Raw genomic sequence first — 15381 nt, forward strand, 5'->3', positions numbered from 1 at the left:
CAGGATAGAAGACAAAACCCCACACCCATGGGAGTGGAGACTGTTTTCCATTCCGTGCAAGGGATCCCTGCCCATTTGAAGAGAGAGCAGCAGTCAGGGAGCAAAAGGGAGCCCCACTGCAAGAGAGAGGGGTTGTGGGGTGCCAACCCTGAGCAGGGCAGCGGCATTGATGGGAGGTGCTATGAGATGTAGCTTTATTGGTGGGTTTGGTGCTTGAAGCTAATTTCAGGAAAGGGCTTTGTTGTGGTAAGTATCAGGGAGGTATAAATAGCCCCTGCTCCCCTTAGCTCCACTGCCTCAAGTGACATGCCAAAGAGATCCCCAGAGGGTGGCACATTGGGAAGGGGAACTACCAAAACTAGATGGAGGGAAATCCCCAACACAGGGCTTTAGGCTGTTGAGAAGCGAGAGCTTCCTTCTAGCGGCTTTCACTGTGATGCTGCAGAACCCTGACAACAGCAAGTTTTCATTGGCATTGCAGCAAAGCCCAGCGTGAAGGAGACAACTGAAAGCTGTCTCCTTACTGCAGTAGGCATGCACAGGGGTCTAGGAAAGGAAAACTGCTCCACTCCAGCTGTCCTCCCATAGAGAAAAGGGAACCTGCACCTCTGACACTTTGGGAAGGCAGAGACGACAGTAGAGACCTTTGCAGCCAGCACTCCCCAAGGCTCTCCAGAAGTCATGTCCCAGATTTAGAAGCTCTGGAGAGGGCAAATGTAACCAGAGCAACATCACCTAGTCATTAACAACGATCATGGGAAGAGAAAGTAGCTGAGCCCTATTTTTGCCCCATTGAATTTGATCTAATGTCTCAGCATGCCCAGAGAGTCTCCAGGTGCTCACAATTCCTGCATGTACAGAGGACAGCAGGTTTGTAATCAAGATTTGTGAACCATTAGCCCAGGCAAGTGGCAGCTGAGGAGCTGCTTGTGCAGGAGATGTCTCCTATGGAAGGCAATCAAAGCAGCGAGCCTGGAGATGGCTGGGAAGGGATGGTAATCATCCAAGGGCAGCAGGTTACTTGAGGGATGGGGAGGAGAACCAGAGGATCCATGGAAGCTGAAGAAGGCGGCAAGCTTTTGGGAAGAGAAGTGCCCAACAAGCTGTGCAAGAGAATGGTGGGAGCACCTGGTCTGTTTCCTGACTGTGAACATTTCACTCAGGTTTCACCTGAGCACAGAAGGTAAAGCCAGGCTAGAGGGTACCTGGACAAAGCAGACAGTTCACTCCATGTTTACAAGTCATTCCCAGGTCTTAAAACACTGAGAAAGGGCAGTGGATAGGGAGACAGGCAAGCGAAGGCAGGCAGTGCTACAGAGTGCACGAGCATGGGGGAAAATATACCAGCCTTCCAGTACCTAAAGGGGCCCTGCAAGAAATCTAGAGAGGGACTTTTTGCAAGGGCATGTAGTGACAGGACAAGAGGGAATGGCTTTAAGCTGACAGAGGGGAGATTTGCATTAGATATTAGAAAGAAATCCTTCACTACGAGGGTAGTGAGGCCCTGGCACAGGTTGCCCAGAGAAGCTGTAGCTGCCCCATCCCTGGCAGTGTTCAAGGCCAGGTTGGATGGGGCTGTGAGTGACCTGGTCTAGGAGGAAGGTGTCCCTGCCCATGGCAGGGGGTTGGAACTAGATGATCTTTAAGGTCCCTTCCAACCCAAACCACTCTATGATTCTATAAAAATGCGAAACTAAGGCAGCTGTGGACAAGGAGGGAAGGAGAGGTGGAAAGGAGATCCAACACCACAGAAAGCAGGTGGAGGGGATGACAGGTAGGAGTGGGAAAGATGAGTGGGGCCACTGCACCTACATCTCAGCCAGATACATCTGGAGATCTTCACTCAAAGAGCTGGGAAGCATTTGTGCCACATGCCAATGTCAGGAGCTTGAGCCCCTTACATATGGTTTGCTGCCCATGATAGAGACTGTGTTGTCAAGGAGACCTCCCCAGTGCAGGGTTTGCCTGAGCACAGGGTACTGTGGCAGATCAAGGGGTACCCAGGGGGATCACCACCCCTGCCAGGGCTCATCCCCTGGCCGGGAGCCACCGTCCCCATGCCGGCGCAGCCGAGGGGCAGGGCAGTCCCGCAGCAGCTCGCTGGCAGGCTGGGCCAGGCCGGGCATGCCGGCGGCCCCGGGGCGGTGCTGGCTCCTCCGGGCCCTCCGCCAAGCAGGCGGCTTTCTCAAGGGCGCCTCCGCCAGCGCCGCCCCACCACTCTTCCCGGGACCGGTGCCCCATGCAGGAGACGAGGGAGAGTCTTCACCGCCTCCCACCACACGTTGTCCCCATGCCCCCCTGTGCTTCCACATGCCAAAGCGCCTCCCAAGGCAGGTGACAGCTACACAGGCTTTAAAATCCCTTCTCGAGCAGAAACCTGTGTTTCTGGGAAGATCACCCAAAGAAGCAGTGCCCTGCCCCTGCTACCCTGCAAGGGCTGCTCATCTATCTCCCTTGAGGGATACTGCCGCTGCGGTCAGCTCGGCTTCCCCTTTCCCAGCCATCCTCAGAATGCAGCTCGGGACTGCAATACGTTTAGTCTCTTGCAGAGAAAAAGCCTGAAAAGACAGCAGTCTACTTCAGGAGGTGGAGGAGTCTCACCTAGGTACAGGGAGGTCTGAAAGAGCTGGGTCTCTGCAAAGTTTTCTTACATTTTGATCAAGATTATAAAGAAAAAAAAAAAAGAAAAGCAAAAGAAATAAAAAGCAAGCCTCCTGACTCACTCTCTTCCCAAGACTGCCCCAGCCCAGGGCATTTTCTCTGCCTTGGGAAGTGTTGCAAAATTTGAGCTTGCCCCAGAGGTATCTCTCACTAATTACTGGATATCCTGGTTTTGTGTAAGGACACAGGCAGAACCTTCCCACAGGTTCTTCTCTACGGCATGGGAAAAAAAACTCGAAACACTGATTTCTGCTTCGGCATCCCCAGCAGACTGCTGTGAAGGGCTGATTGCACACTCGAGGGGATGGATCTCTTTCTGGAGCCATCCTCCCCAGCTCTGGGGCATTGCTCACCAGCAGTCTCTTAAGAAGCGAGGAATTTCAAAGGCAAAACCAGCCTCACTTTTAATATTTGCCCTCTGTACCTGAAGTTTGGGTCACTTTCAATTTTTTTCCCCTGTAATAAGGAAAGCTAAAGCTTTCAAATTAGAAGCAAAGACTGAGAGTTGTGTGAGATGAGACCTGTTTGAGTTCGTACTGCTGCCAGCTGTGCTGCAAAGGGCTAATGAATTGACTGGTGAAAGGCAGGGTACAGAAAATTACAGCCCTGGCCTTGACAAGAGGCAGCACAACCCTAATTACTATGTCAGCTTGACGCATAGCAGATGCTGACATGGGCTGTAAGCCTCAATCCACAGTTTATTCACATCAGGAGAGGTAAAACTGCTTCAGCTCTGAGATACTGAATAGCCCGTGCTGTATCTACACATCCTCTAGTATCTACCATACCTACATGTCTACATTTAAGGCAAGGCTGGATGTGGCTCTCGGCAGCCTGCTCTAGATCAAGATGTCCCTGCTCATTGCAGGGGGGCTGGACTAGATGGCCTTTGAAGGTCCCTTCCAACCCAAACTATTCTATAATTCTATGATTCTATGATCTTCTGCTCATTCCAGCCTCTTCTTTCAGTATCAGTCAGGCCACAGGCTCCCATGAACAGCATATGCTCCCCAGTCCTGCATCCAGCTCTGTGACTGGGCTGAAGCTGGCCATCGCGCTTCTTGCCACTCCTTCAAAGATAGATGAGATGATTACAGAGTGTTTCTCTAAATTGTAAGAGACATTAAGTCAAGAATGAAGACTGCATTGAACAAGAAGCAATGTTTTAAGGATTTCTTCCTTAATAAATCATTAAATACACAGCCTGCATACAAATACTCACCTACTTTGATGGATTTTTTTTTTTTTTATAGAAAGGCTCTTTTCTGTCATTTCTGTAAATGAAAGCCTCTGCCAGAACACACGTAAAGGTATCACCGAAGCTCCTGGAGAGAGGAGCGAGCTCTGTCTTTGATCCTCTGAGTGGCTTTTCCTTTCCCTACCCTCCCTTCTTGAGAAGTCCTGCTGATCAGCTCTTCAAGGGAGTCTTTATTCTCTGCCCAATTTTGCACAAAGGTATCAAAGGATTTTAGCATATTAAAACTTGCAACCGCATCAAGAATTCGTCTCCTTCCTTCTTCTCTCCTTGTTGCTGCAGTTTCACACCTGGGAGCTGCTGTAACTCAGTCTTTATAAGAAGTAGAGTATTTCTTTTTAGAAGTTACTTAGCCATCCTTACACACACACAGTACACCTATATTCACACATAGTTCCTTGAAAAAAAAAAAAATACTTCCCCTCCTCCCTTCCAGGACAAAAATAAGAAACACCTTCAAATAACTGTAAATAATAAACCCCGTCAAGCTAAGCACTTCAAAGTGGAAGTGCAAGTATCTCAAGAAGCTTGGGGAACTACACATAATTATGAATTAGTTCTCGAAAACAGATACAGATGATCTGTCAGATAATTCTTCATTCCAAATAGATTTAAAAATAATATTCCTTGTGATCTGGTAGAGAGAGTAACTGCTCATTGCAGTTCTCCAAGTAAAGCCTGCGAAGCGGGAGCATGCATGCCAAGATGCTAAGATGAAGATGACTTTTTTGCCTTAGCAGTACCCATGCATGAGACCCCCACCTTTGCTCCCTCCCACCACAGCACGGCCCCAGGGGAGGCAGTGGCAGTACTGATGGGCAGAGCTCTGCAAAAACACACACTGGTCACCCCCTTGGGCCTCAGGGCAGGCCCTGATACCACCCAACGTGCACCTGAAACACACAAGACACAGCTCTATACCCTTCCCTACTTGTGACACAGAAATAGACTGAAGAGAAGGTGTCTGGAAGAGCCGTGGGACTGTGAGGTAGGGGATGGGGAAGAGAACGATGACCGGCTCTAATGGGGTCTCCAGCATGAACTTTAGGCTGCTCTGCCAGGGAAACACCCCTTGGAAGGTGGGAAGTACCTACTGCTGCAAGGACATCATAGAAAGCTCGACTGAAGTAGGACTTAATGGTAGAAGTCTTGGCCACCATGAAACATAAACTTCCGGCAAGGACCTGCTCCCTGCACAGAAAGTAGCAGCCTCAGGGCTGATGTGAGCTGACCTGCACCTCCACCTCCTTCCACTCCAGAATACCCATTCAGCTTTCAAGTCCAGGATGGAGATCCTCCTTCTCCTCCCTCCTTCACAGCAAGAACCCTTTCAAAAGCAGGCTGCCTGGAGACAGCCTGGGAACTGTGAAGCAAGGGATCCTTAGGAGAGACTGGGTAGCAAAGTTAGCAGCTAACATGCCAGAATAGCTACAGAGAGCAGGCAATGAGTGACCAACTCATGCCTATAGCAGAAGAGGAAAGAAGAGCTGGTAGGAGCAAGGACTGATGTATCCAGCAGGAAAAGACAATGTTTCTTGCTTATTCCTTCCAAGTGTTACAAGGCCAACAGAGGTGGTCATCTAGCTTACAAAAGGCCTGCACCAAGTGAAATGCTGGCATTGTGGCCTGCATACAGGCAGCCTTTCTTCCAGATGAGGATGGGACAAGCCACTGACAGATGGTAATGACCCCAGCACCGAAAGTGACAAACAGAGGTCTGGCGTGCTACATTCTTCAGCCTTAGTACTCAATTTTGCACTCATCAAAGAAGTAAAGCCTTCACTGCAGATTGTAGTTATCTCCACAGATGCAGGCTCCAGCCATGAGACTTTGGATAACAATGGCTGGATGCAGCTCTCAGAGTATTTGCAGACATCATGTGTGCTACGTGCGGAGTGAAGCGTGTGCAGCACTTGGCCTCAGAAACCCAGCAGCCCTCATTTGAGAAGTTGCTGGAAGCAAGTCTATTTCACCAAGTCCAATCACTTGGACTGTCTGCCCCTTCAGGACATCCTCGTTTGCTTTAGTCTTTCCTTCTTCACCCAGTGATTACAAATGAAGAGGAAAGCAAAGAACAGAGCAAAGAGATGAACCTGGAGAACAGCTGACAGCATTTTTGCCAAGCACAGTGCACTCACATGGTAGGACACAGGTGCCTACAAGAGAGTGGGCCTAGAACAACTTGATGCAAACAGTAGCCTTAAGCTACTTGTGTCAAAGTGTCCAAGAGAGTGCAATGGCTTTGAGGAATCATCTAGCAATGTCTCACAGTCCCCTGCTACCTTCCTCATTAAACCTCGAACAAAGCTTCAGGGTGTGTTAGTGCACTCTGGCTAGTCTTTCCCAGGGGGAGAAGGGAAAAGCTGGAGCCAAAGACAGTGCAAAGGGCTGGATTCAGTGGTAAAACTTGAAAATGTCAATAAAGGGAAAAAGCAGCAGCTGAAGGAGAAAGAGTACAAAGCCCCTTTTGTTACCATGTAACATACAACACTTGGCATACTACACTGCTAAGATAGTAGTAGTCAAGAGCCAGCAACAACAGCTTTCCCCCCCCAGCTGTATACAGTGTTTTCTCTAAAGGCTGAATACTTGAATGCCAGGGATAGCTGCCCAGATAGCTCCATGCCACTAGGCCAGCAGACCATCTGGACAGCGAGAAGTGCCCAGAGCAAGCTTTAGACCCCTCGCAGCATCGGTGGCATAGATGGCTCTGCTGCTAGGCTCCCAAGCTTGAACACGAGCGTGCCAAGAACCAAGAGGCAAGGGACCATGATGGCAGGGTTTGTCTGCATCACCTTCTGACTGGGATTTCAGTATTCCCATAAAGTGCAGAAAGATTGTGGAAAGGGGGGAAAGTGAACCACTGGTTAACTGTCCTTCTGCTCCTAGTGTGGCTGAGTAAAGCCCAAGTGTCTCCTAAGTGCCACTCTAGAGGACACTTCTTATTCTCAGAAGCCAAGATGTGCTTGAATGAGAGGCAGGCTGAACCCTTGGGAGGGAGACAAGTATTTTTAGCCTTTGCATCAAAGCCTTCTCTGTCCCTGTCTGAAATTAGGCCTAAGAACCTGCTGAGAAACCTTTCTGAAAACGTCTGCTACTCAGACTATTTATGCTACTACAGCATAAACTTTTTGGGTTTGGGGTGGGGGGAGGTGGTGGACTAGTGATGAAAGAGTATGGCAGCAATGAAAGCATGCAGTCTGCATCGCAGGCAGGCCATAAAAACACTTGAACCATTTATCATACTTTATATGTCTCTATCAATTATTTTCTCCAACGTCTTTCAGTATCGCACTGGTCTAAAGACAATGAACAGGCAGGCCAGCATGCAGATGCTCATCTTTGTTCTCCAACCTGCACTTAATTAATTGTGAGTTGCTTTAAAAAAAATTCAGGACAATGCTTCCACTGCACATTGCTGAAGACTGAGACAGTTCCTGTGCGTTTACTTCCCAGAACACGTGCAAAGCGCTCGCCTCTGCCCAGCTGTTAAAAAAACCCCAACCAACAACAAAACCCAACCTCTGTGCTGACTGACTGGGGGAAACCAGACAAATGAGAGGTTGCTTTTTCTCTCTGCCCACTCCTCCTTCAAGTAATCCTCTGCTCTGTCACCTCGTTCTGTTTAAAAACCTTAAAATAAAGATGTTTATCATTAATATGTCACGTGAGGCAACCATGCCAAATACTGTGATGGGCAGATAGACGGGACTCACTCTCAGAGCCACGCCATTAGTCATGGTGATGACAGCTTCAGATGCTGAATTTCTCATGTTCGGAAACAAAGTTACTGATTTATTATTCTTAATAAAATAATTGCTTTAATGCAGTATTTAAAATAATTTTAAACATCTGCTCAATAAGATACAGTACACAAATATGGAAAATGCTGTACTTTACATAAAAAGTAAAGCTAAGCATTTAATTATACAAAACAATTTTGCCTGATGCCATCAATATCTTGCAAACTGTAGCTTACTCAAAGTACTGCTCTTTTATATATATATATATCTTATATATACATATATAAATAACTTACAGCATACATTTACTAGATTTGTTTACTACTGTTCCAACAAAAAACCCCATAACAGATTCAAAACATTGAATTTGGTAACTATCTCTGCAGTGGTTCTGAAAGTGGAAGGTGTTTGAATCATCGCTTCAGGTTTTGAAGTAGCATGTCAAATAGCCATAGGAAGCTCATTTTTTAAAAGAAAAAAGTTCCAGCAGGAAGCTGTTCAATACAGTCAGTGACTTTCCCACCGGTCCTGGGTAACAGCCATGCTATCCAGCACTGTATAGCATGGGAGGAAAAATGTTTGGAGGCTGGGGAGAAGGGTGACCTGGAAGGTTTTCCTCCCACCACAAGATAAGGCAGTCTTTACCAGCAAGTATAAGATCTCTGTATCTATCCTAGCAGTCTTAATAACCCGGAGTCCTCCTCCTTCTCACTGAATGGAAACCAGGCAACTGCCTAAATACTTTCTATTTGGTAATTTTCCCTGTTATAGCACATTAAGATGTTAAATCAGTATTCTCAATAAAGCAGTGAATCCTGTGCTTTGCAAACACTGCTCTTCTCCTTAAAAGAGTCTCCAGCTGCAAAGTTACAATGCATCTCAAGCTTTCCCCTTTGTGTAGTCAGTAAAGGTTGCTTTTGTTAATTTCCTTCTACATCTATGCTCAAGTTCAATGCTATCTTTTTTTATCTACAGAAAGATAATCTGTTTCTTCTGTTTACTCTTCCATTTAAGGTCTTTCACTCCTTGTATTCAAGTTTAGTAACTCCAGATTTTCCCCAAATGCTGAAGTATGTCCTAACTACACTGTCTGATGTATTTCAATCAAGAACAACCAATTTGTTCACCTTCCCAAGTCACTTTCTTGGAGGAAAGGGGAAGGGCAGTTGAGGCAAGGTGAGGGGGAGAAAACACCCCTTGTTCCTTCTGCTTGATAATTTGCTCTCTGCAAATGAGCATCCAGTAGTAATTCTAAACCCAGAAAATTTAAGGAGATGATGAGCTTGTTAGGCAATACATCAGCATGTTGACTGACTGCTGGTTCATGATTAAATACAGTTGCCATGCTATGCAGTGCCTTTAAAGTGTTACTTGTTTCCCTAAATAAAGTTGGATTCAAAGAAGGCACTACATGTAGAACAGATGTCGCAGACTCTGGAGTACTGAAGCAAGTGACACACATGAACTAGGGACAAGTATGAAGCCCTCAGACCCTGCATGACAGTTAAATGCAAGCAGGTAGTCAAGTGCTTGTGTGTGCAGCGCAGCGTTTTCACTGGTTTACAGACTGGTTTAAGCCAAGTATTATTAAAACCCCTACAGGTGCTAGGTTAGGTATTTAATAAAAATGTTTATCTGTAAACAAGAGTTATCCTTACAACGGATCATTTTCCAGAAATTGGAATTTCAAGACAGTGCAACAATGCTTCAGTGTTTTCTTTGGCAGTAGACAGCAAGGTGAAATGTAAAATTCGAATCACTTCAGAAGAGCATGGTACAAGGTTAGAGAATGCTTCATCTCCCTCTCTTGTTCCATGCAGAATATCAAGTCCCTGAGACAGACACGGGTTATTCTTGGACAGAGCAGCTGTTTCGTAAGGCTAAAACCTGATGATCCAGGAGCAACTCCACTGCCATTCAAACCCTAAATGGGGGAGAAAAAGATAAAAAATTATTAGAATTCCATGTAAATACATGTTTTTAACTGAACTTGTTGGATTATACTGCCTACTTGCATAAACCTAGCCTGCTGATGTTCAGCTTTACATGTTGAAACCCAGTCCTTGCACATTAGATGCTTTAAAAGACAAAGCAAGCACTTGCCAGCTGATGCTTTATTTCAGTCAAAGCAGCCAGAAAAATTCTTTCTTTTGAAAAACCTTTCTTTAAAACTATACTATTATGGTAAGATGAATAAGTGCTGTTTCACTGAAGTCATACAACACAGACACTTGCACTGAGAAAGGACAAGCCAACTATGAAGAAGATACTACCACAGTTCCTATGCAGAGCCCCAGGTTGTGCACAGCTCTTACTCCCACTTGCAGACCCCTAAGCCAGATGTTCACATCTCTTCTTGAAGACCATCACTGTGAGTGGGCTCTAGCCTTGGAACACAGCCAGGAGAAACTCTTACCCTGGCCATCACCTATGAATTGTCCTTTAAGGAAGCAACAAATACACACAGTCAAAGCATCTGCATGTTCAGAACACTGTATCTGAGCCTATCCATCTCAGTTGGCTGCCTCGCTTGGTTATGAAAGCACAATTGGTAGGAGATGATGATGTTGAGTAGTTATACATTCAGGTTGCTGGAATGAGCAACCCCCACGCATTCCAAAATGCCCCAAGATTTATTATTAGGGGCAGGGAGGAGGAAGATTACCATGAGCTGCACAATAGACTGGCTACTTATCTTGGAGCCAATCTATGCTACACAGCCAGTCTCTTATCACTACTGGAGGGTTCTTGGTAATGAATGCAATTTGTACAAATACGAGTGCTCAGTCTCTGTAACTTCAGGAAGGCAATGCCTGCCAGCATCAACACCACTTGGAGATGGTGTTGCTTGGATGCCGTGTTAACTATATCAATTCTTACCCTAACACTCTCTGCAAGACTTCTGCAAAATGACTTTGCCCACTTTGCTTAGAGAAATCTGGTTAAAATCCCCATATATTAGAAACAAACACCAGTGCTGGACTATCTATAGCAGTGAATGTCACTGTTGTTTGAGGGGAAGCATTGAAATTTATTTAAAAAATAAAAGAGATTCACCAGAGAGCACACACTAACCACAGAAAACCCAGGGCATATTGCAGAAATGGAAGCTGTATTTCTTACTAGCAGCATGCAGGGTATTCAGCACCGTTTCATTTGCTTTACAGTCGATACTATTAAACACTATGAAATGCCATCATTTGAAACTTTCAGTTTGTTAAATGGCTTGGAACAAATGTGTGCGTGGGGAAGACTGCTGGCCACATCGCACAGAGAGGGCACTGCTGGCCTGGTAAGACACAAAAGGGTCACAGTTCAAGTTTGTCATATGACAAGCCTGAAGGATCCAGGGAAAAGATAACTCTGCAATGCAGCTGCCAGCACGGGTTGAAAAGGAGGTCAATCCAACAGGATGCAGCAGAAGGCCTGAGGCAATGTTATAAATGAAACAAACCCCAAGGGTTTTCAGTAACCCAACAGCAATGTCCTTTATAATTCAAAGAACTTTATTGAGGTGAAAGTATTTTCTCTCTAAACAGTTATTAGACTAGAAGTCTTACCTTTAAAGGGACACCAAACAAAGACACCTCAATCCTGTTTGCTCCCATACAAAAAGGTGGCAGGCAGCACAAATCCCCCAGCGTGCTTTGGACGCTGTTGGGAGCTGCAAGATGCTACAATAGGGCAGAAGTGCCAAGCTGCCTGCATTTGAGACAGAGTTCTGGATTTGTTTATTCTTAAATTCTTACCCATTGTGCGCAGTGCAGAGATGTAAAGTGATGTTATGCAGTAATAATACATCCAAAGCTTGTCCTGGAATCCTGTTTGCTAAAACAGACAGTTCATACTTCTAAGTTCCATGCAGCAACACACCGGTTTATCGGAGCTACTGAGTAGAGCATTACAGGGGCCAGGGGCTCTTTGAATAGTTACTGAATACATTTAAAGCAACCAACAGCTGCTATCACATCCAAGTTAAAAGAAAAGGTCCTTCTCTCAAAGGCTCAAATGGTTTAAAATTAAAGAAGCCAACAGACAGCCTGGGTCATTCCAGACCAGACTGGGACTGTGCTGGGGAACTCACTCTAAGTTTATAGGGAGATGAGCACTAACTCCTTTCAGCTACTGTCCTCCACAGCTGCATCAAAACACTGGTCTTTCATGGTTTGCTTTTGGACCAAGCAGTGGAAGGCGATGTACTGCCTAACTTTTTGTAATAAAACATTTAGAGAACCAAAAGTTCCCACTGGGCAGAAGGTTGATCTTGTCTGGCCCTAGGCAACAGCCAGAAGTCCTCTCCTTTGCATCTCATACACCTCTTCCTGCACAGAAGCTCCCCAACACTGATTCTGAGACCTTATATACTTTGTTTATAAAACATATACTCTGTTTAGAAAACCAGTCCACTCCCTGCTCCCAGACATCTCTATTTTGTTCCTTCCAGTTGGGCAGCAAATGCTTGCGTCTTGCTATCTGGGGGACAGGCAAAAGTCTTTAGCCTATCCGAACACAGACTTGTGATCCTCTTCTGAGGTGAAGTGAAAAGCGCTATTTTTCAACCAGGCTACAGATAAGTACAAAGATAAGTGAATATAAAGTGTATCCCTGTAGATCCAATGTTAGCAAAGGGTACTGCCACCAGCCTGCACTCCCCGCTTCTGCAACATCTAATTATTAGTGCCTTAACTAGCAACTGATGTCAGCCATATCCTGAAGTTCCTGCTTTTCACTGAACCCCCAACACCTCGCTTTCCTTCCAAAAGAGAAATGACATAGAGACATGCAGCCCAGGAAGGGGAACTACCAGCACAGATACTATCAGTCAACCTGGGCATCAACAGCTGACAGACCCTACTCATATGCCAGGTAAGATACTGTGGCAACGGGACTGGAAACCACCCTTCATAGTAACAAGAACACCCGCTGGCTTAAAAACAGCTCCAGGAGGCCACAACAGCAGCAGTCCTGCTTTTGGCCTATCCTCAGAGTCAAGCCAAATCAGCAACTTTGCCAAAGCAACATGCTGTCGCCCTTTCTTGATCCTTAGAGCCTTTTACACACAGCTCACAGAGATCAGTTGCTCTCCCTGACCTTGGCAGCAAAAGTACTGTGGAGCTCCTGTTGTAGTCCCACTCCTGTTGTGCAGCTAGTTTTGTTGAGAAGTTGCTCTCGAAACCTGTTTTAAGATCTCTAGAGCTCTCTCCAGTGGCTGGACTGAGAATTAAATACGAACTCTGCAAGGCAAGAGTGAAGTTGATACAGAGCCACAGCTTGCAACAAGGCTCTTAACATACCTGAGGTACCGCCACCACCTTATTCCTAGTCTTCAAGGTACCTGGAGTATGTGATCTACAAGTCTGGATCACAAATATTGACAAGGATATCAAAGTTGCTCAGAGCTATTCTACAGGTCCTGATACAAAGCTCAGAGGGGTCAGCAGACAACTTCTCTCCCATCAAGTTCGGGTCAGGCTCAAGAAGCTGCTCCTGGCAGAGTACACACTCCCTTCTCAAATTCAATGGCTTCACATCAATCAGTTTCAAAACTTTAAAACCTTGAGAGGGGGGCACTTTACGGGAGCAAAGTGTTCAATCAAAAGTCAAGCCAAGAGTTCTCACTTCAATTTTTGGTGTGGCACAAACATATCCCAGTGCCAGAGCCAAGATCCTAAGAAAGCAAACTGTCAATGCAGCTCTGCTGCACATTATAGAAAACATCACCAGCAGAAGAAAGCAAAGTCATGAGAGTTTTCAATGACATCTCCAGACACTGAAAAATTGCAGCTGTGTGCAGCACAGACGCTGTTGAAGCTGGTAAGCGCACTGAGCAAATCGGAGCCAAAAGCATCCAGGTTCAACTCCCAGCTCTGCCACCTGTGGTCACACTGAGGTTGTTGGTATCTAGTGTACCCTGTATGGCAGTTTCTCAGCTGTAAAACACAGGATACATTCCTGTCTCACAGGAGGAAAAAAGGTTAAAAAGCCATTAACACATTGTGGAGCACATAAACGCTTTCCTGGGTCTCCCCCAGCAGCAAGGGGAAATGAAGAGACCCTGTCAGAATTGTGACAGTTTTGCTTGTACAAATAAGTGCCTAATTTAAGCCTGAGAAAACAAAGTGAAAGAAGTTGATAATACTTTGGTTACAAGTCAGCCTACTGATGCTCCCTTTTCTAACAAACCTCAGCTTAATAGAAACACTCCCACGTTCACAATACTAAACACCACATTACTCAGTATTTATATGATTCTTTTTTAAGAATAAAGTTGGTTGTTAGGTGGTTGGGGTTTTGGGGAGTTGGGTTTTTTTTAACCTTATAGACCATTAGCGTAGATCAATCCAATGACTGAAAGGCTTTAGATCTCTTTCCAGGCTGCTTCTCATGCAGCTCAAAACAAACATGTATATTTATGATGTTATCTGCAGCACAAAGCTGTCAGATCTATATAAGAAAACTCTATTCAACTACACATTTTTCCTCAGATTTCATTGCAACATTCCTACAAGTCCTTTCAAAAGTAGGCAACAACATGTTTTACATATTGAAACAAATTACTGTGAATGTAATGTCAGTTTATTCACTATTATGCCCAAGATTCATGTACGCATGTCACTTCGTATGGGTACATCAGATGCTTAATCTGTACCTGGAGGTAATGAATACTATAGAAATATGTCATGTTAGTTAATAGACAATTATTAAGCTGAAATTTTCTGGCTCTTTGCCACTTCATTTTAAGCAATGTATTGTCAACTAAATTATAAATCTCTTGACCCTTCACATGTCATCAACATTTGCACGTTACCAATATGTTCAGCCTAAAGCTACAATGCAATTAGTCATTTAAATTGCAGATATCTTTCACACATAAGAAGAATTAAGTTCATCTCTAGCACAGAGAAGGCACAATATGGGCCAATGAACTGTATTTCTGAAGTGTGTGAATGGCAGACGAGAATATTTTTGCCTATTTATAAGGGGAAAAAGTCACATCAATTGTATGGCCTAGACTGACAGCAGCCAGGAAAATCAGCACTGAAATTGAAACTCTTAAGCTGACAGGGTTGCACTTAGTTAGATAAGCACATATCTATGTGCTTATCTTGCAGCAGATATTAAGATGCTGAAGCCATATTTTATATTTGCAGTAACACTTTCAGCTCCCCTCTTTCCCCAAGGTATGACCCCGCTGTAGACTCTTCGATTGTCTGATAGCTTGAATAAGAACCAGAAACTGAAATCAAGAGTCTGCATATGTTAAGCATAAGCAAAGAACCTTCCCCTTCCCCCCCGCCACCTTCTCAAAACCAACACCACCTCCTGTATCACTTTAGACCTATAGGCTGCGGCAAGGGGTGGTAGAGACACAAATTGAGAGAAATCCCTCAAGTGTAGAAACAGATTTTGTAACCTGGCTCTGAACACCTACTTACATGCAAGTAAGTCTAGGTCCAATTTAAAGTGATTGCTTTTAAATTCATTTTCTGCAGCTTTTATGAAAATATTATAGCAGACTATTACATACCACTGCCAAGCACGAGCCAGCAGCCTCTCTGCACCCCATGGATATACAGGGAACAGCAAACCTATAATCATTCGCTACAGAGCCAACTTCTGCATTTAATTCACATTTAGACACAGTCACATCCTTAACAATACTGAAGTTGATGAATTACGCTAGTGGGTCCTCTCATCAGAATCACTTATGGCCAAAAAAGT

The 15381-nt window shown here is 45.2% G+C and overlaps 1 protein-coding gene across 1 annotated transcript in view; it reads right to left on the bottom strand.

Annotated features, from left to right (window-relative positions):
- Nucleotides 1-8007: 8007 nt before the first annotated feature.
- TAF4B (TATA-box binding protein associated factor 4b) overlaps nt 8008-15381 on the bottom strand; it is a 72046-nt gene continuing 64672 nt past the window's right edge. The window contains exon 15 of the mRNA XM_030475792.1: nt 8008-9583. Coding sequence (XP_030331652.1) covers nt 9416-9583 — 168 coding nt within the window. The 3' untranslated portion in view covers nt 8008-9415. The remainder of the gene's footprint in view (nt 9584-15381) is intronic.

The sequence above is a fragment of the Strigops habroptila genome, chromosome 1, assembly GCF_004027225.2.
Source record: "Strigops habroptila isolate Jane chromosome 1, bStrHab1.2.pri, whole genome shotgun sequence".
Lineage (NCBI taxonomy): Eukaryota > Metazoa > Chordata > Aves > Psittaciformes > Psittacidae > Strigops > Strigops habroptila.